This window comes from Orycteropus afer, unplaced genomic scaffold (genome assembly GCF_000298275.1).
Source record: "Orycteropus afer afer isolate SDZICR_OR568_19922 unplaced genomic scaffold, OryAfe1.0 scaffold00009, whole genome shotgun sequence".
NCBI classification, from domain to species: Eukaryota; Metazoa; Chordata; class Mammalia; order Tubulidentata; family Orycteropodidae; genus Orycteropus; species Orycteropus afer.
In genome coordinates, this window is record NW_006921596.1 from 8,109,212 (window position 1) to 8,136,577 (window position 27,366).

A 27,366-nucleotide genomic window follows, 5' to 3' on the forward strand; every position below is an offset into this window, starting at 1 on the left:
GGTGGCTGCGATGATGGGCTCAAGTATAGCAGAGATTGTGGGGCTGATGCGGGATCGGGCAGTGTTTTGTTCTGCTGTGCATGGGGTCACTATGAGTCGGAAACACCTCGACGGCACTTAACAACAACAACAACAACAGGGATTAGTAGTCATTAAACCAAAACCAAACTCACTGCTGTCAAGTTGGATCCAACCCATATTGACCCCTCCTTGGGTTTCCAAGGCAGTATTGCTATGGAAGTAGATTTCCCAACCTTCCTTCTAAGGAGTGACTGGTGGGTTTGAACCACCAGCCTTCTGGTTAGCAGTCAAATACTTTAGGCACTATGCCACCAGAGTTCCTTATTGTTGTGTGCCATCGAGTCAGCCCTGACTCATAGCAACCCCTCCTTGGGTTTCCGAGGCAATATCACTATGGAAGTAGATTGCCCTATCTTCCTCCGAGGAGTGGCTGGTGGGTTTGAACCTCCAGCCTTCTGGTTAGCAGTCAAGTGCCTTAGCCACTATGTTGTTGTTGTTGTTAAGTGCCGTAGAGTCGTTTCCGACTCATAGTGACCCCATGCACAGCAGAACAAAACACTGCCCGATTCTGCGTCAGCTTAGTAGTGAACTGAAAGTTAGCCACTATGCTACCAGAAAATCAAAACCCGATAAGATACCACTTCCCAGCCACTAACATGACTATTAGTTTTTTTAAAAAAAAAGACAAGAAAAGAAAAATAACAAGTGTTGGCAAAGGTATGGAGAAACTGAACTCTCATCCATTGCTCATCAGAATGTAAAAGAGTACAGGTGCTATGGCAAACAGTTTGGCGGTTCCTTAAAAAGTTAAACATAGCATTACCATATGACCCAGAAATTTTACCCCTAAGTATATACCCAAGAGAATTGAAAACAGGGACTGCCACAGACCTTGTACACCAATATTCATTGCAGCATTATTCACAATAGTCAAAAGACTGAAACAACTGTGTCCATCAACAGATGAAGGAATAAGCAAATTGAGATATTTACATACTGTTATTGTTGTTAGGTGCCAGCAAGTCAGCTCCAATTCACAGCCACCCTGTGTGCAACAGAACGAAACACTGTCCTGTCCTGTGCCAGCCTCACAATCCTTGCTATACCTGAGGCCATTGTTGTAGCCACTGTGTCAATTCATCTCATTGAGGGCCTTCCCCTTCTTCACTGACCATCCACTTTACCAAGCACAATATCCCTCTCGAGGGAATGGTTCCTTCTGACAACATGACCAAAGTAGGTCCGATGAAGTCTAGCCATTCTCACTTCCAAGGAGCATTCTGGCTGCACTTCTTCCAGGACACTTTTGTTCATTCTTTTGGCAGTCCATGGTACTTTCAGGGTTCTTTGCCAACACCACAACTCAAAAGCATCAACTCTTCTTCAGTCTTCCTTGTTCATTGTCCAGCATTTACATACAATGGAATATTAGTCAGAAAGTGAAATGAAGTTCTGATACATGCTGCAACATGGATGAACCTTAAAGTCATTAATCTGAGTGAAATGAGTCAGACACAAAAAGACAAAATTATTGTATGATCCTACAAATATGAGATATCTAGAATAGGCAAGTGAAAAGAGAAAAAAAGCAGGTAGTGGTCACCAAGGGCTGGGCCAGAGGGGGATGAAGAGTTATTGCTCAATGCATACAGAGTTTCTGATTGGGATGATGAAAAAGTTTTGGAAATATTGCTGGTGCTGGTTGCAGAATAAAAAGAAAAATCGTGGATTCCTCATCTTCCCCAGTCTCCATGCCTTTAGGTTCCTATACAGCTAAAGCAAAATGCAAAGTAGAAGCACTAATCTGGAAAAAACTACTAAGTAGATCCTCTAAGGAAAGGGAAACTGTGTGAAGAAGCTGGAAGCTCCATCCCTGTCCATTTCACTGACTGGACCACCTGGGTCATTTCTCACTTCTGCATTACCCAGACTGTGGACCCTGTGAAGAACCTCCAGCCTAAAGCTCCTCCATGGTGTTTACCCAGTGGGTAGAAAGAATAGGGTGAGTCCCATCCAGACATGAAAGTATATGTCAGTTGCAGTGCAAATGCTTAGTAGTGAACTGAAAGTTGACCAGTTCCATCAGGTATTTAAAAAATCATGCCTTGCTTTTCTTTAGGACATTATAGTTGACAAGTGCTCTTGTGTATGTCAGAGCTTCATTCAATCCTCAAGGACACTTCAGTGAGGTGGACCAGATAGGCAAGAGTGACCCCATTTGCCAAGGAGAGATCTGAGACCCAGACATGAGGGCATTGGCCTGGGGACCCCAGCTAATGAAAGCCAACCCAGCTAGAATCCAGGTCTTGTAACTCCTCCCTGGAGTCAGTCCTCTGCATTGGACTGGCCTCTGGCCTTTGTTATTAGCTATCAATGAGTCCACCCCTGACTCATGGTGACCCATGTTCAACAGAACTAAACATTGCCCAGTCCCATGCCATCTCAGTGATTGGTTGTAGATCAGACCATTGTGAACTGCAGAGTTTTCATTGGCTGATTTTTGAAAGTAGATCATCAGGTCTGTTTTGCTAGTCCATTTCAGTCTGGTAGCTGCACTGAAACCTGTTTCAGTTCATAACAACACACAAACATCCACTGACAGATAGGTGGCAAGTGGGTGTGAAGTGCATTGGCTGAGAATCAAACCCAGGTCTCTCACATGGAATGTGAGAATTCTACTACTAAACCACCAAGCATTGGCCTAGCACTTGCCTGATGGTTCCAGAGAGTAGGACGGGATCTTGTGGGATAACTGAGAGCTTGGACCGCAGCTCCTCCAGGCCAATGCTGCAGATGTCCACACCATCGATGAGAATCCGTCCTGCTGTGGGCTCCACCAGACGGAAGAGAGCCACTCCCAAGGAGGACTTCCCTGTCCGGCAAGAAACAAATGAGCCTCAGTTTCCTAAATGTGCTCTAGGGGCAGCACGAGTCACTCGTGGCATTCAAAATAGACCCAGCCCCTTTCATGGTCCATTCTTTGTCATTCTGACCACTGAGACGACAGAAGAAGACTGGGTTCTTTGCTGTAAGTGGTGCCCAAAACCATGAACAATTTTCTTATAGCCTGTATCAAAGATCACAAATGGAGCCCCTGCATCAAATCCAGCCCACATAAATGTTTTGTTTCATACATACAATGTTACTGCTATTTTTAAATTCCTTGCCATTATAAAAAATTCCAAAGATAGTACAGAAGAAAATTCGAATTTCATGCTTGTCTTTAACTCGCTGGAACTGGCCACACTGGGCCTCAGCCCCCAGGCAAGCAGCTGGAGCTCAGTGTAGCTGCTACATTCAGATGGGACAGTGAGTATTCTCTCGTTTGTCACAGTGCCCTCCCACCCAGCCCTTCATCATACCCCAGACCTATTTCACTTATCTGTGTTATTAGTCAGGTCCCAAAGGCATTTGAGTTTCAGTCCCTATGAGGATAGAAGTTATGTGTCTTGTTAATCTTTATGTTCCCTGTGTCTGACATATATTAGGTGTTCAATAAACATCTATTGAATGAATACAGCCAATTGGACTAGCTTCTTTATGTGAGATTCCAGCCCTCTCGGACCAACTAAACCCATATCCAAACCCACTGCGATTGAGTCCATTCCAACTCATTGTGACCCCCACTGGGTTTCCAAGGCAGTAAATCTTTACAGAAGTAGATTGCCCTGTCTTTCTTCTATTGAGTGGCTGGTGGGCTTGAACTGCCAACTTTCTGGTTAGCAGTCACATGCCTTAGGCACTGAGCCACCAGAGCTCTGGCAGGTGAGAAATAGCAAGAGAAGAGCACATAGATTATATCTGGAGGTTCTTTATCTTGTGATAGAGCAAGGGGCCTGAGGAGGTGCAGACCCATGAAAGCTTGAGTCATCCAGGGCGCCACCTAGAGGGGCAACTCTCTCAAGGCAGAGGGGATGCAACTCATAGATAATGTAGGTATATCAACCCAGAGGTCCTTGATCATGTCTGAGCAGTGTCTTTGAACAATGCAAAGAGGGAGAGTAATGGTGCTTGGTTCTAACCTTCCAAAAGTGATAGAACAAGAAGAGAGGAAAAGAAGTTGGAAGGGAGAAAGGAGAGGGGAATAAGGAGGGACAAAGATGCTGATGAGAGAGATTTACAAATGGAAGGAAGGAAAGGGTGGAAGGAAAAGCAAGACCGGATCTCATTCTTTGTCCCCTGCCCCTCACCCTGCCAGAGCCTCCACATGAGTGCCCTGCCCCTGACCTAAATTGCTCCTCTCCTGAATTCGGGTCTTTCTGCACATCTCAGTTTGAACGTCACCTCACAGCCCAGGCCACCATAGCTCAAGTAGCCCACCAACTCCATGACTCAGTATAACACCACCCTGCTTCTTTTCTTCATGGCATCGCTGCAATCTGTAAGTATCTTATTTCTTTCTTTATTTGATGACTTAACGTTTATCTCCCCACTAGATTTCTATGGCAGGAAGAATCTTGGGGTTTTGCTCACCACCCTAGCACTAGGGCTCAGCACAGAGTGAGAACACATGCCCCCCAATAAATCCTGCACCCAAAGGCCAGAGGCTAGGACAAGGGATGGCCCAGCTGCTCAACTCACCAGAGCCTGTCCTTCCCACAATGCCCACCACTTCTTGGCTGCGAATCGTCAGGTTGATGCCATCGAGGACAATAGGGGTGTTGTCTCGGTATTTCATGCGATAATCCTGGAAGATGATTTCCCCATGCTGTGGCCACCCGGGGAGACAGCTCATACTTTTCACATCCAATGAAGACTCAGGGACACTCATCTCATTTTTAAAGAAAGAAAAAGAAATCAGTAGTTGTCATCAGTCTCAGTCCACCCCACTGACCCACTGGCTCAGGTATCGTGTTCGTGACTCACCCACCCCGCCTAGCACCATGGGAGAGCCCCCAGCTTTGTGACCAGAGACACCTCAAAAAGTCCTTGTGCTCCAGAACATCCCCCTACTCTCCTGTAACGCTCATAATTTTGCCCCAGAAGCATGAGTAGCCTGATAGCTAAGCCCCTCATAACTTAGAGGGTTTTTTTTTTTTTTTCTAATTTAATTGTGGGAGGCTCTAAAGAAACAGAATCCAAAATAATGATAGTGAGGGCAGCAGAGATAACCCATCTAAGAGGGTATATTTTATCGCTCAGAGCCACTGCTCAGATTCTTTCTCTCTATCCTCACCCTACTTATAGGCATTTTGAGATTCACTTCACAGGTGAGCAAATAGAGGTTCAAATAGGCTCAACAAATTGCTTAAGATCAAATAGCTTATGAGTGGATGAGCTCCCACTACTCTTTACATGGGGCGTAGTTGGATGCATTGGGTGGAAAGAACACTGGAGAAGAATCAGGGACGCTTGTCTGCAAGTCACAGCTCTCCATTGTCTGTGCAACGTCACAACAGCATCACTTGGTGTTAAATCAGCGCTCCTCTCACACAGCAGGAACCTGATTTCAGGGGCAAAGGGCTTTGCCAACTCCATGGCTGAGTGATCTTAAGAAAGATGCTCAGCTTACCCAAGTCTTATTATCCTCATCTGGATAATGGGAATGATAATTCAATCGACCTCAGAAAATTATTTTGTGATTCCATGGGCTTAGCACAGTACCTGGCACATAGAAAGGGCTCAGTCATAAGAGTGAAAATTACTGAAGGTTTCCTGTGGACCAGACACTGCTGTAAACCCCTAACATTGTATATCATTTAGTCAAGCAACACAATGAAGTAGATACTGTTATCTTTCCATTTCAGGGATGGGAAACAAGTTGAATAACTTGCCTAAGGTTACACACCTAATCCATGTGGCAAAGCTTATACTTGAACTCAGGCAATCTGACTCCAAAATCTTAACATCTATGATATAAATAGAATCAATAACAATATGATTGTTGTTCTTGTTATCATGAGTCCGTGGGTGGCACACACAGTTAAGTACTCAACTATGACCAAAAGACTGGCAACTCACACCCTGCCAGAGATACCTCAGAAGAAAAGTCTTGTCATCCCCTTTGAAAGGGCACCGCCTTGAAAACTACATGGAGCACTACATGGGGTCGCTAACTCCACACACATGGGTCACCATCAGTTAGAATTGATTGGACAGCAAGGTTTTTTGTTGTTTTGATTTTGGTTTATAGCTATTATTGTAGCAATTATTATTGTCCAATAATAATAACTATTTTACTATTATTACTACTCTTGGGCAAGGTCTGCAACCTTTAATTTTAAAACAGGCAGATTATTCCTCCTACATCAGCAAGAGGGATGGGTAAGAGTCAAAGCAAGCCGATAGTACTGAAAAGCTCAGAGAGGAGGTGTACAAAGGACCAGGGTAAATGGGAAGGAAGAACCTGAAGAGGGGGGTGCAGAGGCCCCAGAAGGTGTGCCACATGACTGCATGTGGAGCCTTGCAGAGCTGTCCACCCCAGACCCGGACCTGCGCCCCACCTTCATGTACTGCAACATCCTTTCTGCAGCCATGAAGTGTGCCTCTGTCTCTGAACCAATCCGGGCAGTGTACTGGAAGTTGGACGCCAGCTGGAAGTAAGAGGAGTAGGAGGTCAAGAGAATGCTGGGGGATTCAGGCTCTTCATGCTCCTAAAAGCCACTCATTGCCCTTCCCTCAATCCCCAAATCAAGACCACTTCTCTAAGGAGAATGGAGCAGATGCCTTTGTGCCCCCTCAGTGCGCTTCTGAGTGTCGCTGCAGCAGTTAGTGGGCAGTTCTGGACAAAGATCCCACTGACACCACTCCACTCAGCTCTATTCCAAGTATTCTCAGTTTGCTTCCTTTCTGTTTTCTCTCCCCCAGAGTCCAGGGAGGCTTGGGATAACTCTGTACTATGGTATAGCAGGTGGTGCATGTGTGTGTGTGTATGAAAGGGAGGAACACTTACAAGGAGAGAAACAGAGACAGACAGAGAGAGAGACAGAGATTGAACACTAAGAAGAGGTCTGTCTCTGTTTAGCTGTGGGAGCATGGGCAAGTTACATGGGCATAGATGAATGAGTGCTTCCATTGCTGCATCTATTTGTTGAAACATCTCAATTGTATTCTCAATTCCTGGAGCATTGTTTTTCACCAATGCTTTCAGTGCAGCTTGGACTCTTCCATCAATACCATTGGTTCTTGATCATATGCTATCTCCTGAAATGATTGAATGTTGACCACTTCTTTTTAGTATGTTGTTGTTGTTGTTGTTTGCCATCGAGTCGGCCCTGACTCATAGCGACTCCTCCTTGGGTTTCCGAGGCAGTATCACTACGGAAGTAGGATTGCCCAACCTTCCTTCCGAGGAGTGGCTGGTGGGTTTGAACCACCAGCCTTCTGGTTAGCAGTCAAGTGCCTTAGGCACTATGCTACCAGAGCTCCTACCAGTGACATAGCTACCAGTATTGTAGCAACACACAAGTCACCAAAACATAACAAACTACTAGGTAGTAGGGAATGGCCCTGTGGATATACAAATATGTAATCTCTCAACCACAGCAGCTGATGGCATGGTTGAGAGATTGTATGTTTACATATCCATAGGGCCATTCTGATTGGAGTATTTTGATTACCTAGTGCTTTAGGAGCTCTGGTAGCAATGGACTTGATCCACAATCTCCATGGCAATGCTCCTCCAAGTGTGTACTCCTGTGGGCCCCATATAGACCCAGGATCCATCTCCAAGGATGGGGTCAAGGAAGCTGTTTTAAGTCTTATCCACATTAAAGATTTCCTGCTGTAGGGAAACTTACAGTCTTAACAACCTTCCCAGTAATTCACAAATTTTGAGAACTAAATTGGTATGAACAGTGAAATAAAAAGACGCTAGCCAGGAAACTAACAATTCAGTGTTCTCATACTGGCTCTGCTTCTAACACTCTTTCCATTTGGACAACTCTTTCCCCTCTTTCGGCCTCAGTTTCCCATCTTCACAAGAGTTGGGCTCTGTTGTCTATGAGATCCCCTTCAATTTCAATGGTCCATGGTTTCATTAAGTACCTTTCAATGCAGACTTCTCAGTTCAGAGGTGACATCAGGAAATGGAGCAAAGAAGCAACATTCAGAAAGTTAGCCACATAGCACATAAGATGGCTAACACCCAAGGTGTAATCAAAGTCCCAGGGACTCCTAGTCTGCCCAGAGGCCATAGGCCAGGGCTAACACAGCCCAGGAGAGCCCTGGTTGTGTAAGGGTCCTTCTCTCACCTGTAAGACAAAGCTGATAGCCATGGCTTTATAGGAATAGGAGGTGGAAGAAATGCCAAAAACCACAAACAAGGCTATCATCAACGTCAACAGATTGATCATAATCTCAATCCTCAATGTTACCCATCGCACGGAACAGAGAAACAACAGCAAGTAGTTATTCTGAGTATCAGTCAGCCTTTTAAACCTGAGGGGAAAAAAAGCACAATCTGAGGACCACACATGTCTGTCTAATCCAGAGTTCCCGTGCTCTTTCCCTGGCCTCAATGGCTGGCTCAGGAGTGGATAAGTTGGCCAATTGGGTCAATGAGAGTCAATAACTACCAGGATTTGTGAGTGACTGAAAGGAAGAGGTTTTGCAGTAGGATGGCAGGAGTTCTGAATCGACTGCAGCTACTTTGCTGTCATAAGGGGATCCTGGAGCTGCTGTGGAGTCTCCAAGGTGCTGAGGACGAAACTAACACCATGGAAGGCATAGCAGTGAAACAGAGATCAACAGAGCTCCTGGGGACATTATCTGAGGCTCTGGATCAACCCTTATCTGAAGTGAGGCCTCCCTCCAGATTCTTTATTTCCGTGAGCTAATTAGAAGCATCCCTTATTTTTTCCTAGTTTTCATTATGAAAATTTTATAACTATAAAAAATTAAAAGGTTGGTTTAATGAATATCTCTATGTCCTCCACTTAGATTTAGCAATGACTAATATCATTGTTTCGTATCTTCTTGCTCCCCACCACCACCACCACCACAGACCCCATCATCCTCAGATGGAAAACAGAAGGACTTACTGGCTGATGAAGTCTTCAGCTTTTCCATAGACATGGATGGAGCTCAAGCCATGCAGAGAGGTGATGATGTGAGAGAATAAAGGAGACCGGCTGCAGTTCTCCAATCTCTTGAACACGTTGATGGCTCTTTTGGTCATCCTGCATCAAGAATGAGGGTGAGTGACGTGGACCATTCACTCATTCCTGGGACTATCCAATGCTGGGTTGGTCCCAGCCTCATACCCTAAGTCACAAACCCCACTCACAAACAAAAGGAACCCACTCACGTATAAAAAACAAGGCTGATAATGACCAGTATGGCTCCCATTATTAGGATATATGGAGACAGAACACTGATTATCAATATGATGGAGATCACCAACAAAAACAACAACAGGAACTTTTCAGTAACTATGGGTAACATCTGGTCCAGTTCGTCCAAATCTCCCGCAAAGCAGTTCAAGAGTCGACCCACTGGGGTTGTGTCAAAGAAACTCATGGGGTAGCAGAAAACCTGTGGGACAAAATTAATCCAGACCATGAGTAGCTGCAGGCATTGCATGAAAATTGATGGAGATACTAGTTACTTTTAAGCTCTGAAGTGGTGGAGAAGGAAACCTGAGGAGCGTTGAGCGAAGTAGTATAGAGCAGTGGTTTAGATCATGGACTCCTGAGTCAGTCTGCCTGGTCTCCATTTCTGCCCAACTCCTCCTCCTACTGCTGTGTGACCTTAAGCAAATTACTCAACTCCTCTGAGTCTCAGTGTCCTAAATTGTGAAACCAAGACAATAACAATGCAGACTCCATTCAGCTTTCTGTATTGTGTACATACTGATGGTATCCTCCATCTTGGATGATTGTTTTGTCTTTATCCTGTCTAAGGCTCAATAGAAGTATCTATATGGAAAACAAACAAACAGAAAAACGATAATAACAGTGCTGCCGATGTTTTGGTGAGAGTTGCATAACTCTGTAAATATATACTAAAAACCTCTGAATTTGATAATTTAAAAGTATTAATTTTATTATATGTGCATTATACCTCAATAGAGCTGTTATTTTAAAAAGAGGAATAAAGGATGCAGAATTTCCCATTTGGGGGCTGATGAATAGTTTTGTTTTATTTTGTTTTTTCTCAAGGCTGTTGCTGCCAGAATTGTCTTCTTGTATACTTTGCTATTCCTTTTCTATTTTTTTTTTTTTTTTAACTTTTATCATCGTGAAAACATACACAAGACATTCCCCAGCATAACACTTCCACATTTACAGCTCAGGGGCATTGAGTGCATTTTTCATGTTGTGTCACCATTATTGCTATCCTTTCCCAAAACATTCTACCACCTATTAGCATAAACGTGATGCCCCTCCAAGCAAAAGCTTTCTCCCTCCCCCTCCCTCTTACCCCTGGTAACCACTGATAATCTTTGGATATCTATCTATCTATCTATTTTTTTAACTTACCTAGAAATTTTCTCACCCTTATGCTCCCATCCCGGGTAACCAACAAAGAAAGTTTCCTTCTATATATAACCTTTCCTTGACTTTTTACAATATGGATTTCACTCAGCCTAATGTCCTCCAAGTTCAGTTAAAGAGAAGTTTGGAAACAAATAGTGGTGATGGTTTCACCACGTTGTGAGTGTGATTAATGCCACTAGATTGTACACTTTAAAATGGTTATAATGCATGCTTGCAGGGGACATCAAGCTCAATTGACATAACATACTACTCAAAAACATTGTTCCATGTCCTACTTTGGTGAGTAGTGACTGGAATCTTAAAAGCTTGCAAGCGGCCATCTAGATGGAACAATGGGTCTTTCCTCATCCAGAGCAAAGAAGAATGAAGATAACCAAAGGTACATGAAATAATTAGTCCAAGGGACTGGTATACCATGAGATTCTCAGCCTACATGACTATGAGACAAGAAGAACTAGATGGTGTCTGACTACCACTGCCAACCACTTGGGAGGGAAACTATGTAGGAGATCCTGGATAGAGTGGGAGAAACATGTGAAACAAAACTCAAAATCATAAAAAAAAAAAAGAAGGGGGCCCAGGTTTGCTGGTCTGATGGTGCTGGTGGAACCCCTGAGACTAAGGGCCCTAGCTGCCCTACAGGTCTGGAATTGAACCCACTCCTGTGGCTTCCAGCCAAACAAAAGACAGGCATATGAGCTGAACATTTACATTAGGTAGATACACTGCTTGGAGACATCAACCATGGGAGAATAGAAGGGCTGTGTATGCAGAGGGAGACAGCTGGGGGACAGGAGTGCATGGGAGGGAAGGACACAGAGAAGAGGTAACTATAGGAAGGAAGTGGGAAGAAAGCTGTTGCATTGTGGGAAATTGCAGTCAGCGTCATGAGACAGAGTGTATGTGAACTGCTGTATGGAAATTAAATTTGCTTGTAAACTTTCACCCAAATCACAATAATTTTTTTTTATATATATAAAATGGTTAAAATGGCAACTCTTGTGTTGTATATACCACAATAAAAAGGAGAGACAGAGACAGTACAGTGAACATGTTTAGAGCAGTACCTAACCTCTGGTAACATTTCACCAATATGTCAGCTCTTATTATTGTCTACGTATAGGCCCATTTTCACTCAAGGTTGCCAACAATTAGTAGCAGCAATTCCATGGCAACTACATAAGACTCAGACTCTTGGGCCAACTGTCCCTTTGAAAGGTCCCTAGGTGGCACAGTTTGTGCTCGACTACTAACCTAAAGGTTATTGTTGTTGTTGTTATGTGCCGTGGAGTCGGACCCGACTCATAGCAACCCCTCCTTGGGTATCTGAGGCGGTATCACTATAGAAGTAGATTGCCCCATCTTCCTTCGGAGGAGTGGCTGGTGGGTTTGAACTGCAAGCCTTCTGGTTAGCAGTCAAGTGCCTTTAGGCACTATGCTACCAGAGCTCCTAAAGGTAGGCAGTTCAAACCCACTCAGCAGTACCATGGAAGAAAAACCTGGCAATTTGCTTTAATTAAGATTACAACCTAGAGAACCCTATGAAGCAGTTCTACTCTGTAACACATGGGGTCATCATGAGTCAGAATTGGCTTGTTGACAGCAACAGGTTTGGGGTTTTTTGTTTGTTTCTTTGTTTTTTGTCCCTTTGAAGGTGATACCCCAGTGGACATGAGGCCCACTGAAGATGAAAGAACATTTCAAATTGAAAGAGCTGTGACAAAATATCTTGTTCAGCACTTTCATTTTATAAATGAGGAAGCTGAAGCCCAGAGAAGCAGACATGGCTTAGTGACCTGCTCAAGGTCATCCAAGTAGTTAATGGCAAAGTCGTGACTGGAATGGGCCTCCCGGGTACTCCCCAACCCCCAGCACAGCCACCCTCTTCACTGCAGCCATTTCCTAAAGATCATAAAGCCCATTTCCCCTTGAATTTCTCAAGCTGTAACACACACACAAAAGAAATGAATAGAAGTTAATAATAATATGTATTAAGGCCACAACTAAAGGAAGGGGGAAGGAGGGAGGGAAGGATGGTGGGCGGGGCTGTGTTGACTATTAATGATCGTATACTTCCTGGGTGGACAAATGGTTAACATGCTCAGCTGCTAATGAAAGATTGGAGGTTCAAGTTCATCCAGAAGCACCTGAGAAGAAAGGCCTGGTGATCTACTTCCAAAACCTCAGCCACTGAAAACCCAGCAAGAAGAGTTCTACTCTGACACACATGGGTTCCCCAGGAGTTGGAATTAACTCAGTATCAAGTGGAAAACTAGTAATTATTTGCCCCATGAAATATCCCTTAATGAAACTCCCACTGCAAATGCCTGGATACTGCTGACCAAGTGTAGCTCACATTCCTCTTTGCTTGCTAAGTAAGGGAGAGAGGGGCGAGCTTCCTTGGCCTTGAGCTTCCTTGCTTTATTCTGCCTCTAAAACGTCTTTTATCTCCAGGATCTTTTGTTAAATACTTGAGTTAAAGCGGTCAGAATTGTCTCAATCATCATGAGACTTCAAAGGGCCAAATAATCACTCCCTAGAGGACTCCGAGCACTTGTGGGGCCAGAGGAAGGCCAGAGAGTGGGGGCAGTAGCAACTGAACTCAGTTTAGCTGTGCAGCTGTGCAGCTGTGGCGTGAGTAAGCAGTTTTTGCAAGAGGCCGCTGTCACTCAGAATTGGGGATGAAGGGATACAGAGAAAAGCACTTCTGATTGTCTTCTACGTAATTCAGGGTTTTTGTTCTGTTTTGTTTAGCTTGTTATTTTTGCAGTTAAGTCCATTTTCTCAGAGATATTTCCTTGACTTGTGATTGTTTAAAATTACAAAGGCACGTTTAAAATCAATAAAGCCTTGAAAGGAATGGGAAAAGGAAAATATTTTCAATATGAAATATGTTTTCTAACAGGAAGGCATGTGAATATTTCTTAAGGTGAAAAATCACTTTGAGACCTGGGCCCTGGATATGTCTACAATCATGGAGTTTGGAAGCAAAAGAACCTTAGAGAACACCTCGTCGGTGCAGCTGTCAGGGACTAGCAGAGTACCAGGCACCAGGAAGAATTTTCTTCTGCCTTCTGGCTCCACCAAGCCAACTGCTTTGTCTGATATGTGGGGAAAAGCCTCCATGTCACCCTTCCAAAATTGGAACTCCATTAAGGGGCAGCACACTTTGCATTCAGTCTAGGAGGAATGAAGTATCCCCTCCTCATCTCCCAAGAACCTCTCTCAGAATCCTACTCCACACCTCCAAGCTCCAACCTTCCTGAACTCTGTTCAGTTCCCAAGAAATGCTCTGCTTTTGTTCGCCTCCAGCCTCCCCATCTTGGGCTGGCTAAATCCAACTGGTCCAAGTCTTTTCCAAGAGGTCACTCTTTCCAAGAAGCCTTCTAGGACTCTCCCCCTCTCCTCTACTGCCCCTAAGTCAGAGTAGGTAGCTCTTCTCTTCTGTTCACACGGCTCTGTGTTCCACCTCATGTTAAACTTGCACACCGTTTGACCACAACCTGTTTTCTAGTCTGTTTCTCACATTGGACTATAAGCCCATGATAGCAGAAACCATATCTGCATGTTTATTCATTACTGTAAGCCCAATGTCCAGCACAGAGCCTGGCACACTGTAAGTATTCAATTAATATCTGGTAAGTGAGAGAGAGGAATGACATTTCTGAGAGGCAATGTGATGCCATAGACAATTTGACATTCTAACCATGACACGTGTGGGCAAAATTCTGAACATCTTTGGGCTTCTGTTTTCTCATGTAAAATGGGAATAGTCATACCCACTTCAAAGGGAACTTGGGGTGACTATAAGCACTCTGTAAGTGACAGTGCTCAATCAGTAGAGGCCAGCATTGATGTGACCACTGGCTCTCTATTAAGGGGCGCTGAACTCTTAGAATCGTACTTCCAGCAGCAGGAGAGCTTCCTTGCATCCTTCTCTTTTTCTGGCCTCCTCTCTACCCACTTAGTGACCCAGTGAAGGCACTTGAAAAAAAGTTAGGCTAGGTACACCAATGTTCATTGCAGCACTATTCATAATAGCCAAAAGGCTAGAGCATCCTAAATGCCCATCAACAGACAGATGGATAAACAAATTGTAGTATATACATCCTATGATATGGGTGAAACTTGAAAGCATTGTGCTAAGTGAACTAAGTCTGTCACAAAAGGACAAATACTGTATGATCTCACTTACATGATATAACCAAACAGAGAAACCAAAAGTTATTAGTGCTCACCAGAGATGAGAGGGGAGGGGAGAGAGGGAATTACTGTTTAGGGGGCATAGAAATCATGTTAACAATGGTGAAATAAATAATTTGGAAAAGGATAGTGATAATGATTGCACAACACAAATTATACAATATCACTGAATTATACAAGTAAAAATTGTTGAACTGGCAAATATTTTGTTATAGCGACCCCTCCTTGGGTTTCCGAGGCAGTATCGCTATAGAACTAGATTGCCCAATCTTCCTTCTGAGGAGTGGCTGGTGGGTTTGAACCATCAGCCTTCTGGTTAGCAGTCAAATAAATGCCTCAGGCACTATGCCATCAGAGTTCCCGCATATATTTGTAGGACAATAATAATAATAATTTAAAAAGTTAGACAAGGTCAGGGTTTAGCCTGTGGCTACCCCCAGCTCACCTTGCTGAAGAGTTTGTTGTGCAGGACTGTAGACGCCTTCCTCATGACCTTGGTAAAAGCTCCTGAGGAACAGAACACCATGCAGCATTGCAACAGGGCACTGAGGCCATACACCAGCTGGTAAAAGGGCAGCTGTGGATTGTCCAGCATGTCACCGGGGTCTGCATTGGTCCTGTTGCTGTCTTGGCTGCTGTTGGTCTTCAAGAAAGAACAAGGAGTCAGATAGCATGAGTCTAGGGTGAAATCCAATGGGAAGAAAAATCCTTCTTCCTGGGGCCACGTAAGATTCAGTGGCTGGTACAGCACGAAACTATGTGCTAAAAGCTATATGCTAAAACCTCCCTGTTCTGTGCTTTTTCTACTTTCCCTTCTGCATTCCCACTGCTGCAGCTCTGGGTTAGACCCTCATTATCTATCCCCCAATAAGCCCCTATGGTGCAGTGGTTAAAGCACTCAGCTGCTCATCAAAGGGTTGGTGGTTTGAACCCAGCAACCACACCATGGGAGAATGATGTGGCAGTCTGCTTCTATAGAGATTTATAGCCTTAGAAATAATTTAGGGCAGTTCTACTCTGTTCTATAGGGTCACTATGAGTCAGCATCAACTTGAATCAAACACAATGAATAGGTTTGGTTTTTTGGTTATGTATTCCCTTAAGATCCCTGATGGCACAATAGTCAAGCACTTGGCTGCTAACTGAAAGGTTGGTGGTTCAACGTTCGCAACAGCTCTTTGGGAGAACTACCTGATCATCTACTTACATAAAGATTATGGGGCAATTACCCTATGGGGCAATTCTACTCTGTTACATGGACTCACTGAGTTGGAATCAACTCGATGGCACCCACTAACATCTATCCCCCGAATAACATCAGTTTAATGGGGTTGTCTCCCTGGTAACCCTCACCAATACCCAGCATGTTTCCCTCCACTCTGTGGTCACTCCACCCAATATTCAGCACTGATACCATTATAACTTCTGTTCCTCCCTCTTTAATGGATCTTTGCCCCAAGGCAAATTGCATTCTAATGCTGCTTCTCCTAACACAGTAGAAAATGACTGGATGAGTTAATTCCTTCTGTGAGGTTAGAGAGAGTCTTTGGATGGCACAAATGGTTAAACGCTTGGCTACTAACCAAAAAGCTGGAGGTTCAAACCCACCCAAAGGAACCTTGAAAGAAAGGCCTGGTCATCTGCTTTCAAAAGGTCACATCCCTACCAACCCTATGGAGTGGTTCTACTCTGCACACGAGGTTGCCATGAGTCAGAATTGACTTGAGAGCAAGTGGTTTGGTTCTGGTTTATGTCAGAAGCTTGCGTTCAGTGCTCATCCATCATCATCCCTGCCCCTCGTCTACTTTCTCCACTGTGATGCAGGCAGAAGCTTGGGAACTAGATGCTAGGTTAGATTCCTCCAAGGAAAGGCATTCACAGGAAATTCCTAACATAGAAAAGGAGAAGCCATTATACTTTGGTGTCAACTATGAGCAGGCGCATGGGACATGGAGTTATCCTTCTGAGAAACATCCACTTCAGTGCTGCCTGTTGCTAAGGTCACTGGTGGCTGCCTGCCTTCTCTCCAGCCCTTCCAATGATGATGTTTAACCCTCTAGTTCCCTACAGAAACTTTTTTTCCAGCTCTACATACTTAGATTCTCTCTGATTTTCAGAGAAAATCCTGCCTGATATAAGACTCAAAAAGTTAACTAAGTGGGGGACTTGGGAAAAGCTTAGATTCAGAGTACTAAGTTCAAGTCCTGGCTCCTTCATTTCTGAGTAACTACAATACTCAGAAAGATGCATTATCCTCTCTAGGGACAGTTTCCTTATATGGAAAATGAGACAGTGAGTGATACTTACCTCAGAATGTGGTTGAGAAAAGAAATGAAATAGCCTAGCACTTAGTAGCCTCCAGTCCCCATCCCCAGGAGTACAGGGGTATATTTTAAACAAAACATAGTGAAGAGGCAAAGCTGGAGCCAAAGGGATAAAGTCAATAAGATGGAAAGTAAAGCATTCTTAGAGGCCTGTTTGGGGACAGAAACCTTTTGGGTGCCTCCTAACTAGACTAAAAAGAGCTCTGGTGACTTGGTGCCTATGGCATTTGACTGCTAACCAGAAGGTTGGTGGTTCAAACCCAGCACTTGCTCTGCAGAAGGAATATGGGGCAATCTACTTCCATAAAGATTTACCATCTCGGAAATCCAATGAGGTTAGCTATGAGTTGGAATCAACTTGATGGCAATGAGTTTTGGGTTTTTGGTTAACTAGACTGAACAGGTGACTAGCTATTCTTTAAACTCTGGTGGCATAGTGCCTAAGACATTTGACTGCCAACCAGAAGGCTGGTGTTCAAACCCACCAGCCGCTCCTCAGAAGGAAGATTGGGCAATCTACTTCCATAGTGATACTGCCTTGGAAACCCAAGGAGAGGTTGCTATGAGTCAGATCCAACTTGACAGCAGTGAATTTGAGCTTTTGGTATTCTTTAAACAGGAGGCTAAAATCCAGAAGGAACCCTAGTGTCCTGGCTCCCAGAGGTTCCCTTTGGAGCATCTTTTGCCAACTCAGCAATGGCAAGTACTAGACTTGTCACGTGGGTCCCTAACCCATGCTCTGACCCTTGTGGGCAGCAGATAGGAAGAACCCCGGGAAACAAGAAACCATCCAACGCCATGCAAGCTCACAGAAACGTACCCCACCCCCAACATGGCACTCACCCCTGAGCCCTGCTCCAACCAATAACTCAACCACCACAAGTTGAAGGTCATGAGGAATATGTTCACCACCATGAGAAGGCAAAGCATGATGCAGACCATGTAACCTGGGAATGGAGAAGGAGGTGATGCTGAGTGATATCTGGGGCCACTGCAAGAGGTGAGACAATGATTGACAAGGCTGCTCAGCCATCCTTGATCCTGAATCCTTGGAAAACTTTGATCTTCATCCATTTTGGACACCGTGAAGACTGGGAAAAGCTGGTCAAAAGTCAGAGAGTCCTGGGTTAAAATCTTGCCTCTGTGACTTTCAAACTGTGTGGCTCTCAGCAAGGTATCAAATGTCAATGGCATTCCACTTCCTTACCTTTGAAATGATTATGGACAGGCCAGCCTCCCAGGGCTGCTCTGAAGATGACAGGGGATAACATGTGTCAAACACCCAGCCCAGTGCCTAGCACATAAGCAATATTCCAGAGATGCTAATTCCTCTTATGCAGGACCTGAGGGTTCAGTTTTTAAAATAATTGCCATGTATTCTGTGCCTGCCATGTGCTAGATGTGATGCTAAACATACCTCCATATCCATTATTTCTGAGTTAAGAACTCCTATCCGTATTGACATGGGAATAGAGACACATAGCTGGTGAGTGATAGAGCTGGGATTCTAACCCTGGTTTATCTGAGTCATATAGTCAAGGGTGTAAAAACCCAGTGTTCTTTACCCATGTTAGTACCTGCCTCTTGCCCCAACACTACACCCAAGTATACAATCTGTGTTCCATGACCAAATTACTATTCTAGAATTCTCACCTTCCTTTAAGGAGCCACTCAAGAGCCACTTCTTGTTTGATGACATCTAAGACTATGCCTGGCCACAAAGATCGCTCTATCTGGTTAATGTAACTATCCTAGCTCTCCAGCTTGATTATAGGCCTGGTTCTTAGAAAACTTATACCTCATCCTCTCCAGAGTTTGGTGTGGTGCCTGGCACTTAGTAGGTCCTTTGTAAATATATGTCAATTGGTTGCTTGATTAATTCATGCATTTCACAAATATTTAATGTTCTTCTACCCTAGCCAAGTCCTATGTTAGGCCCTACAGAGATGTCCATATTGGAAGGCTGGAGGTAGTAACCTGGTACACAGCTACCTCTTCCTCCTCAGATGGGTGGAGAGGAGACATACCTTACACAAAGTTAGATTTCAAAATCAATGAATAGTAAAAATTGCCATGGAGTCAAAATTACTCTAAAAAATCTCTTAAATCTTTCCAAAAGTACAATACCATATACCTGGTTTTGTACTTACAGCATTGTACAGTCATGTGTATGAACTTATACTGCTGTCGAGTCAATTCGACTCATAGCAACCCCTCCTTGGGTTTCAGAGGCAGTATCTCTACAGAAGTAGATTGCCCAATATTCCTTCCGAGGAGTGGCTGGTGGGTTTGAACCACTAGCCTTCTGGTTAGCAGTCAAATTCTGTAGGGACAACACCACCAGAGGGTCTCCCAGTGCATGTAGTAATGTACATCATCTAATAAGGCAGCAGCTTTGAAACTTCTAATTGCCATCTTTCTTAAGAAATATATTTTAAATTGCACCTAATACACATGTTGATGTATTCTATTCTAGTGTATGTATTTTTCTGAGTGCTACTCACAAGCCACTCAACTGATTTCACAACCCACTAAATGTCTCAATATCCACAGTTTCAAAAACATTGAAATAAATAGTACACATGAAAGCACAGTTTTCAGAATTGACTCTGATGGTAAAGTTATTGAGTATGGTTGGGGTTGTGTAAATTAACCCCATGAATGGCATGACTCTTTTGTACATCTCTACTTCATGTGATCTCATGGGCATAACCAGACCAAAATGCTGCCTGCTAAGGCTGACCCAGCTTCCGGAACAGGGCTGGTCTGACAGATCTCCCAGCCTGGCATGGGCAACTGACAGACTGTACCTCCAGCAGCCTGGATGTAACAGTGGTAGACACGCCATTTCAGGGAACCTTTTTCCATCTCTTCCTTTTGTGTGAGATGATTCTCCAGCACTGAATCAGGGTAAAAGAAGAACAAGATGGTTATGCCACCCAACCACCTATATCTTTGCTGGGGATCAAAGAGAGTCCTGGCAAAGCCTTCTGCCCCTGGCTTTGGCCTTTTACCAGCTTCCTCACCTTCCAGCTGCACTGTCCACCAAGCCTGATCCTAACCAGTGGGTTTTCCACAGGAAGACCCTGCTGAAGATAACCTTTGACTCCAAAGCCATTCAATAAATCTTAGTTGGGCTGGGGTTCCCAAGTGCTTGATGACAGAAAGAGGCAGCAGCAGAGAAAGAAGACTGGGACAAGAAAGCCTGGGTTCCAGAATTGTCACCGTGACTAACTCACTAGGCAATCTCATACAAATCACTTAATCTCCCAGTTTCCCCATCTGAAAAATGACAGCTGAGACAGTCACCAAGATGCTTTGCATCCGGTGAAAGATAATATACTTCTGAGACAACACCTCAGCAAAAAGCTGTGACATCAGCCCAGGCAGACCCTTGGCCTAGAGCAGGGTACTGAGACTAGTACCTGGAGAAACCAGTAAATATTACAAAAAATAACAATAACAAAAAACAGTGTGGCAGTGGATGTCTGTTGTTAATGCCTGACATTGTCCGTTCTTTTAATAAAAACGCCATAATATTTACTTGGAGGACCACTCTTCCTCCATTAGGCTCAGTCTTGGGAGGAATGTCAATCAAGATGCCTCACCATCCTTTGGCGGAGGAGTGAGCACAGGATTCATACAGGCCAATTAGGTGCTGGCTCTCTTCCTGCAATGAATCTTGAGGGAACTTACACTAGGATGGAAAACATTCTTCAAAATGACTCTGCATCAGTTCCTGCTACCCTGAGTTGCTAAGACCTTGTTCTCCAACTTTTTCTTTCACTCTGCCAATGAAGTATTTTTCTGATTATACTACCCCATACAGATTTCTTCACCTAAAGAACTCTTTTGCATACAATTCATGTGCCAGGCATTGTGCTGGGGCTGCCCATATTTTAGTTCTTAATGCCAACGATGGCTCACAGAGATTTAGTTACTTGATGAAGATCACAGCCTTGTAAGCAGCAGAGCTGGGATTCAAATCCAGAACTGTCTGACTTTAAAAATGGAAGTCTTTCCATTCTACTACTTTGGCTCAGTGAAGGGCAAGGCCATGAACTGTTCAAGATGTCAAGAACGTGACTCAATTCATTTCTGATCTCCAGTACCTTTGCTCTCAACAAGTGTGTGATGAATGAATATCCAAATGCCTCACAAAGTCTTAGATAGGCTCTCCTTAGGGCAAAGACCCACACACCTCACCGTGCCTCTTCACACCATCACCTGTACCCCCTGCAACACCCACTTCTTAGGTTCTTGAGGCCTCCTGACCACTGCTACCTGTACCCCAATGGCCCTCCACTACTTGAATCTGTAACCTGTGTGTGCAAATGTCTAGGATCCCAGACAGTAAGGGATGTGGCATAGTCTTGGGTTGAGGAAGAAATGCCAGACCTCTGGAGGGCCCAGGCAGGTATGCAGACATTCCTACTTGACTTCCCAGTATCATTACCAGCATTGTCATTGAGAGGCTCTTCCTGGGAGGTAGCCAGAGCTTGATCTTCTACCCAAGGCTTCTCTATTGTCCTTGCTGTGTCCTCCAACAGATTCTGGGGAGAAAGCACATGCTGTGAATGCAAAGACATCCCTCCCCATGGGGACTGAGGAGTGGGGGATGGAAATTACCTGTGTGGTTTCCTCATTCTTCTTCTGGATGAGTTGGGCATATTTTCCCTTTTTCTGTACTAATTCATTGTGAGTTCCAGCTTCACAGATTTTTCCATTTTCTAGCAAAATGATCTGGTCACAAAACTCTAAATACTAAAGAATCCAAAGAAGTAAGATCTTCAGTAAGCATATGAAAAGATATTCAGGGAGGACAAGATGGCATCCTGATGATTCCACCAAGTCCCTCTACAACAAAGACTTGAAAAACCAACTGAAACAGAAACAGATGATAATATTGAAACTCTGAGTTATCAAATGAAAGGATAAAGAATTGGATGAAACACCAATTGGGAAAAGAAACAGAATGAACACAGTGATTGCAGAGAGAGACGGAGTGAGGGCTCAACACAGCATGCGTGGCCTTTTGAGACACAGGTGAGGAGACATCCACTTCACGGAATCCCCTTCAAGACAGAGACACAGTGTAAACAAATCTGGAAGGAAGCAAGATGAACAGAGTATGAACTAGATCTAAGAGAGGAAAGTGGGCAAGAATTCCAGTGGCGTGGGCAACCACAGATCAGGGAGGAAGACAGTAAACATGCATGAAACCATTTATCAGTTGTGGACCCTAGTTGTTTGGGTTGAAGGCCCACACAGAGGGGAGGTCTGTGCAGTGGTGAGTGGAGATGCTGGTTTCCAGAGGCCCGTTCCCCCAATTGAGTTAGGAGAAGAACTTGATATTTGGCTGCATTCACCCAGAAGTGCAGCAGACCCACATCAGTGAATAGCATCCCACATGTGTTCTCCTGATTTTCCCCACACACCTTCCTGATGGCCAGGGGTGAGGCTCCCCCTCACTCTCATTTGATGGCCACAAACACAGCCTCTATCACACCTCACCCAGCCAGTTCATTCACACCACTGCCCCACCCCCAGTAGCCACCCATCATACCACACCCCCAGCAGACCAAGTCATGCACCTATGAATCACACAGTGTGCAACTGGCATCTGTGTGACTGGCAGGAGAGGCTTTCATGGACCACACTCACATACCCTCAGCCTTTGCTGAGGAGCACACATGCATAGACCACAAGCCAGTTGCCTAAAAAGCAAAGCAAAAGAAAAACTCAGGGTGAAACGAATCAACACATAATCAACAAATAAATGCAATAACTCCAAATTATCTTGGAAAACAACAGGCAACCCAAAATCAAACAAAGAAACAGAGCACAATGGCACAACAAGTGAACAAAATAGAACAAGGAAATATCCCCAAGGAAGAACAAGTAATAGATCTACCTGCTAAGGAATTCAACAAATTTATATATAGGACCCTCTAAAATAAAAAAGGGAGCTCTGGTGTGTAGTGTCTAAGGCATCTGACTGCTAAGCAGAAGGCTGGCGATTCAAACCCACCAGCCACTCCTCGGAAGGAAGATGGGGCAATCTACTTCTGTAGTGATACTGCCTTGAAAACCCAAGGAGGGGTTGCTATGAGTCGGTCCAACTCGACGGCAGTGAGTTTATTGTTTGTTGAGATTTAAAAAAAAAAAAACAAAAAACCCACAAACAAATTCAAGGAGAAAACAGAGCATACTCTATAAGAAATAAAGACAAAAATGCAAAAGCAAAATGACAAAATTGACAATTAGAAATCATACAAAAACAGCATCTGAAAACAACACTAAAATTTCAGAGATAGAAAACACATTGGAAGGATAAAATAGTAGAATCAAACAACATAGTGCATTGGGCAAAGCTGCTGCAAAAATTCTCTGTAAAGTATTAAAAAGCTAAGATGTCACTTTGAAGACTAAGATGTGCCTGACCTAAGCCATGATATTTTCAGTTGTCTCATATGCAGATGAAAACTGGGCAATGAATAAGGAACAAAGAAGAAGAACTGATGCCTTTGGATTATGATGTTGGTGAAGAATATTGAATACACCCTGGACTGCCAAAAAGAATGGACAAACCATTGTTGGAAGAAGTAGAGCCAGAGTGCTCTTCAGAGGCAAGGATGGTGAGATTTCATTTTACATACTTTGGACATGTTATCAGGAGAGATAGACTGACACAGTGGCTGCCACAAAGAACTCAAACACAGCCACAATTGTGAGGTTAGTGTAAGACAATGGTACTTAGGGTCACTATGAGGTACCTGATAACAGCAAGTCTGAGATAGGAGCGCCTGGGTGAGGCAAATGGGTAAACACTCCACCACTAGCCAAAAAAGCTGGCAGTCTAAACACACCCAGAGGCATCTTGAAAGACAAGTTTGGCAATCTGCTTCCTAAAGGTAACAGCCATGAAAACTCAATGGAGCAGCTCTCCTCTGCACACATGGGCTCACCATGGGTTGAAATTGACTCCACAGCAACTAACAACAACATGTCTGAGCTCAAGCGTTCCTGGGAGATGTAAACAGTTAGCACAGTAGCTGCTAACCAAGAGGCTATTGGTTCAAGTCCACCCAAAGGCACCTTAGAGAAAGGATTGACAATCTGCTTCTGAAAAGTCAGCCATTGAAAATGCGGTGGAGCACTGTTCACTCTGACACTCGTGAGGTTGCTATGAAATCATCTCCAAGTCAACTGGTTGAGATGAAGGGATAGCTACCCCTGCCATTGTTTCTGAATCACACTCTGAAATGGCAGAGTCTTGAGGTTCTACTTTACCCATTGACCATGGTCCAAACCCTCCAGGTGCAGTTACCTGTAGCTGGTGGGTCACCAGGACAATGGTCTTCCCCTGGAGTGTCTTCTTAATGCAGTCCTCAAAGATGTGCTTCCCCACACAGGTGTCCACAGCTGACAGAGGGTCATCAAGCAGGTAGACCTCACGATTGGAGTAGACAGCCCGAGCTAAGCTGATTCTCTGCTTCTGCCCCCCAGAAAGGTTGAGACCCCGCTCCCCAATCTGTGAACAGGAAACAAAAGGCATGGGTCCAGAAGATAACCACCAGCTGGGAGTGCCCAGAGGTGGTGTGTTTTGGGGGACAGACGAGACAGGCTAAACCCTCTCCATGACAGGCCCAGATATGCCCATACTCCTGGATGGCTAGTGACATTCTAAAAATTCTAAAAATTTTTCAACAGTTGCTTAGTAGAGGATATAGAAAGTGATTTTCAACTAATTTAAACTGTATAATTCATAATTAGATATCATTTTTCTAAAATGTCCAATTCTCGGGAGGCATATTCAATCACCAAAAAATTAGATAATAAAATAAATAATTCATTTCCAGGAAACAGCACCATCTTATATCTTCAGGTTTCAAATCTCAGTTGACTGCAACTGTCAACTTAAGGGCCTGTCAGCCTGAGTTAGGAGTGTCATCTGCAGCTATTTGTACCATGTACAGTCAACTACTCAGCAGAGAGAGATCTGCAAAGACTGAGGGGTTGTTTCCCTATTGCTGTCATGAGCAGGGTTATTTAACATGGCATCTGCTTTGTCAGGAGCTGAGGGTGGAGACCTGAGTTACTGTGCATGAAGTTCTGGCTCCTCTTGAAGACTAGTACTCCAGGCAGTTGGTGGCTGGCCATCCTTTAGCCAGGCTCTGAGGACAAGGAAGCTAGCTATGGTCTAAGTTCTAGTCCCTGCTTGGCCCTGAACTCTATGTCTCTGGATAGAAGAAGCAGAGGTAGCAGGATGACCTCTTATCACTGTTCACCATGGTGTGAGTTGGAAAATCTGCTTAATCTGGTCAAGGCCCAGTTTTCCCATTCATTCAGTGAATACTAGTAAATGCCTATTATGTCCTCAGAACAATAGATAATGCTTTATGTGCACTATTCAAAGCACTTTAGCTACCCAATGCCATGTTACAGATGAGCTCTTGTTCTTCATATTGAAGACAATTGTGCTCCCTGCCCTCAAGGATTTACAATTCCTTCTTTAAACTAAGGATAACAAAAGAATTTACCTCCTAGGTTATTGTGGTTATTAACTGTGGTTATTGTGAGGCTTTCATATTATACCACATTCCAGTTGCTAGGATAGCACTTTGCATATAGTAAGTGCTCAATAGATGTAGTCATTCTTGATTATAAAATAGAGATAATAATATTGCTGTTTCTTTTATGGAGTCTTAGGAGATTAAAGGTGGCTAGACTGGGCAATCTACTTCTGTAGAGATACTGCCTGGGAAGCCCAAGGAGGGGTCACCACAAGTAGGAACTGACTGGATGGCAGTGACTTTGGAATTTTTTTTTTCCTTGTAGATATGAAAAAGAGCTTTGGTGACACAGTGCCTAAGGCATTTGACTGCTAACCAGAAGGCTGATAGTTCAAACCCACCAGCCACTCTGTAGAAAGAAGACTGGGCAATCTACTTCCATAAAGATTTACACACACACACACCCCGAAACCCAATGGGGGTCGCTATGAGTCGGAATCAACTCAATGGCAGTGAGTTTGGTTTTGGTTTCAATAGATGTGAAAGATAGTGAATGATCTGGAAAATGTAATAGTCAGAAATTATGGGTGAGATAAACTGAGAGGTTCAATGCTGGCCAGAGTGGAGACAGAGTGGGTGGGTTGGGTGGAAGGGTTTCGCGTGTTCACAGGGTTTCCACTCTTCTCCAGAAGGAGGAGCCTGAGGTCACCCCCACCTTATGAGCTAAGATGGAATCTTTCTTCTTCAGTTCCCACTGTAAGAAGAGCCTGAACCTCCCTCAGAGAGGGTGTCTTTGCTCTTGACTTTGAGGCTGCAGCTGCAGGGGATATTTAGGCTGCCTCAGGAGGAAGGGCTGAGGTCCCTTCTCTACCTACCCTGAGAGGCAGAGAGATCCTTGGAGCCTAAGAAGCCAGAATAGAAAAGCACCAGCACTGCTCAGCTCCCACCTACCTCAGTCATGTCTCCGAAGGGCAGAATTTCCAGGTCCCGTTTCAGGGAGCAGCAATGGAGCACCTGGAGGTACCTTCAAAGGACAGGGAACAATGAGGTACAAATGGTGGCCCTCAGGCCCTGCAACCTTCCCAAGTCTTGAGGGCAATAGTCTTGAATTCTGTGCTAAGAACTTGGGACTTGATCTTATGTTTAATGTAAACCCATGGGGAGCCTTTCTTTCTTTTTTTTTTTTTTTTTTTTTTAACTTTGTGCATTTTATTTTTATTTTTATTTTAAGAACTTGTTTTACATTCAAAGTCACGCATACATTTAGTTTCATTCCCCATTCGCCATGCCCAACCCCAACCCAGTCTTCCCCCCTCCCTACCCTGCAACACTCCCCCTGTGCCCCTTATAATTAGGCACTTCTGTTTGTCCTGCATTTCCTCAGTTTGAATGTTGGTCCTTTGGTGTTCCGTGGTCTATTGCTTTAAGGGATGTATTACCATTGAGTGTGTGGGTGTGGCATCCTAGGTTGAGTGGTCTGCATGTACATCTTGTTAATGTATTGGGCTGAGAGCACGCCCCTGGAGGTGAGCTTTATTCCAGGTGCCGAATGTATTTCAGGGCCATAGTATTGGGAGTCTCACCAGATTTCATCTGATCAGTAATTCTGGTCATTATTGAGTTTTTGGATTTTGTTCCACATTTTCCCTCCCACTCTATCCAGGATCTCCAGATTTGATCCTTTCCTGAGTGGTTGGCATTGGTAGCCAGGCACCATCCAGTTCTTCTGGTCTTGAGGGCCATCATGTCCTAGGGTTGGTTGCTTCTAAATGCCCTTTTGTGTGTGTGTGTGTGTGTGTGTGTGCGTTCTTGGAACAAGAATTCTTTCCACAAGAATTCTTTGTGGAAAAAGACCACAAAGAA

At 44.2% G+C, this 27,366-nt stretch overlaps 1 protein-coding gene across 1 annotated transcript in view; it reads right to left on the bottom strand.

Annotated features, from left to right (window-relative positions):
* ABCC11 (ATP binding cassette subfamily C member 11) overlaps positions 1 to 27,366 on the bottom strand; it is an 84,132-nt gene that overhangs the window by 7,264 nt on the left and 49,502 nt on the right. The window contains exons 13-25 of the mRNA XM_007947836.1: positions 26,455 to 26,527; positions 24,318 to 24,521; positions 21,617 to 21,751; positions 21,444 to 21,540; positions 19,798 to 19,887; positions 17,831 to 17,934; positions 15,109 to 15,306; positions 9,269 to 9,495; positions 9,003 to 9,140; positions 8,214 to 8,400; positions 6,465 to 6,554; positions 4,603 to 4,792; positions 2,734 to 2,893 (exon numbers count right to left, since the gene is read on the bottom strand). Coding sequence (XP_007946027.1) covers positions 2,734 to 2,893; positions 4,603 to 4,792; positions 6,465 to 6,554; positions 8,214 to 8,400; positions 9,003 to 9,140; positions 9,269 to 9,495; positions 15,109 to 15,306; positions 17,831 to 17,934; positions 19,798 to 19,887; positions 21,444 to 21,540; positions 21,617 to 21,751; positions 24,318 to 24,521; positions 26,455 to 26,527 — 1,893 coding nt within the window. The remainder of the gene's footprint in view (positions 1 to 2,733; positions 2,894 to 4,602; positions 4,793 to 6,464; positions 6,555 to 8,213; positions 8,401 to 9,002; positions 9,141 to 9,268; positions 9,496 to 15,108; positions 15,307 to 17,830; positions 17,935 to 19,797; positions 19,888 to 21,443; positions 21,541 to 21,616; positions 21,752 to 24,317; positions 24,522 to 26,454; positions 26,528 to 27,366) is intronic.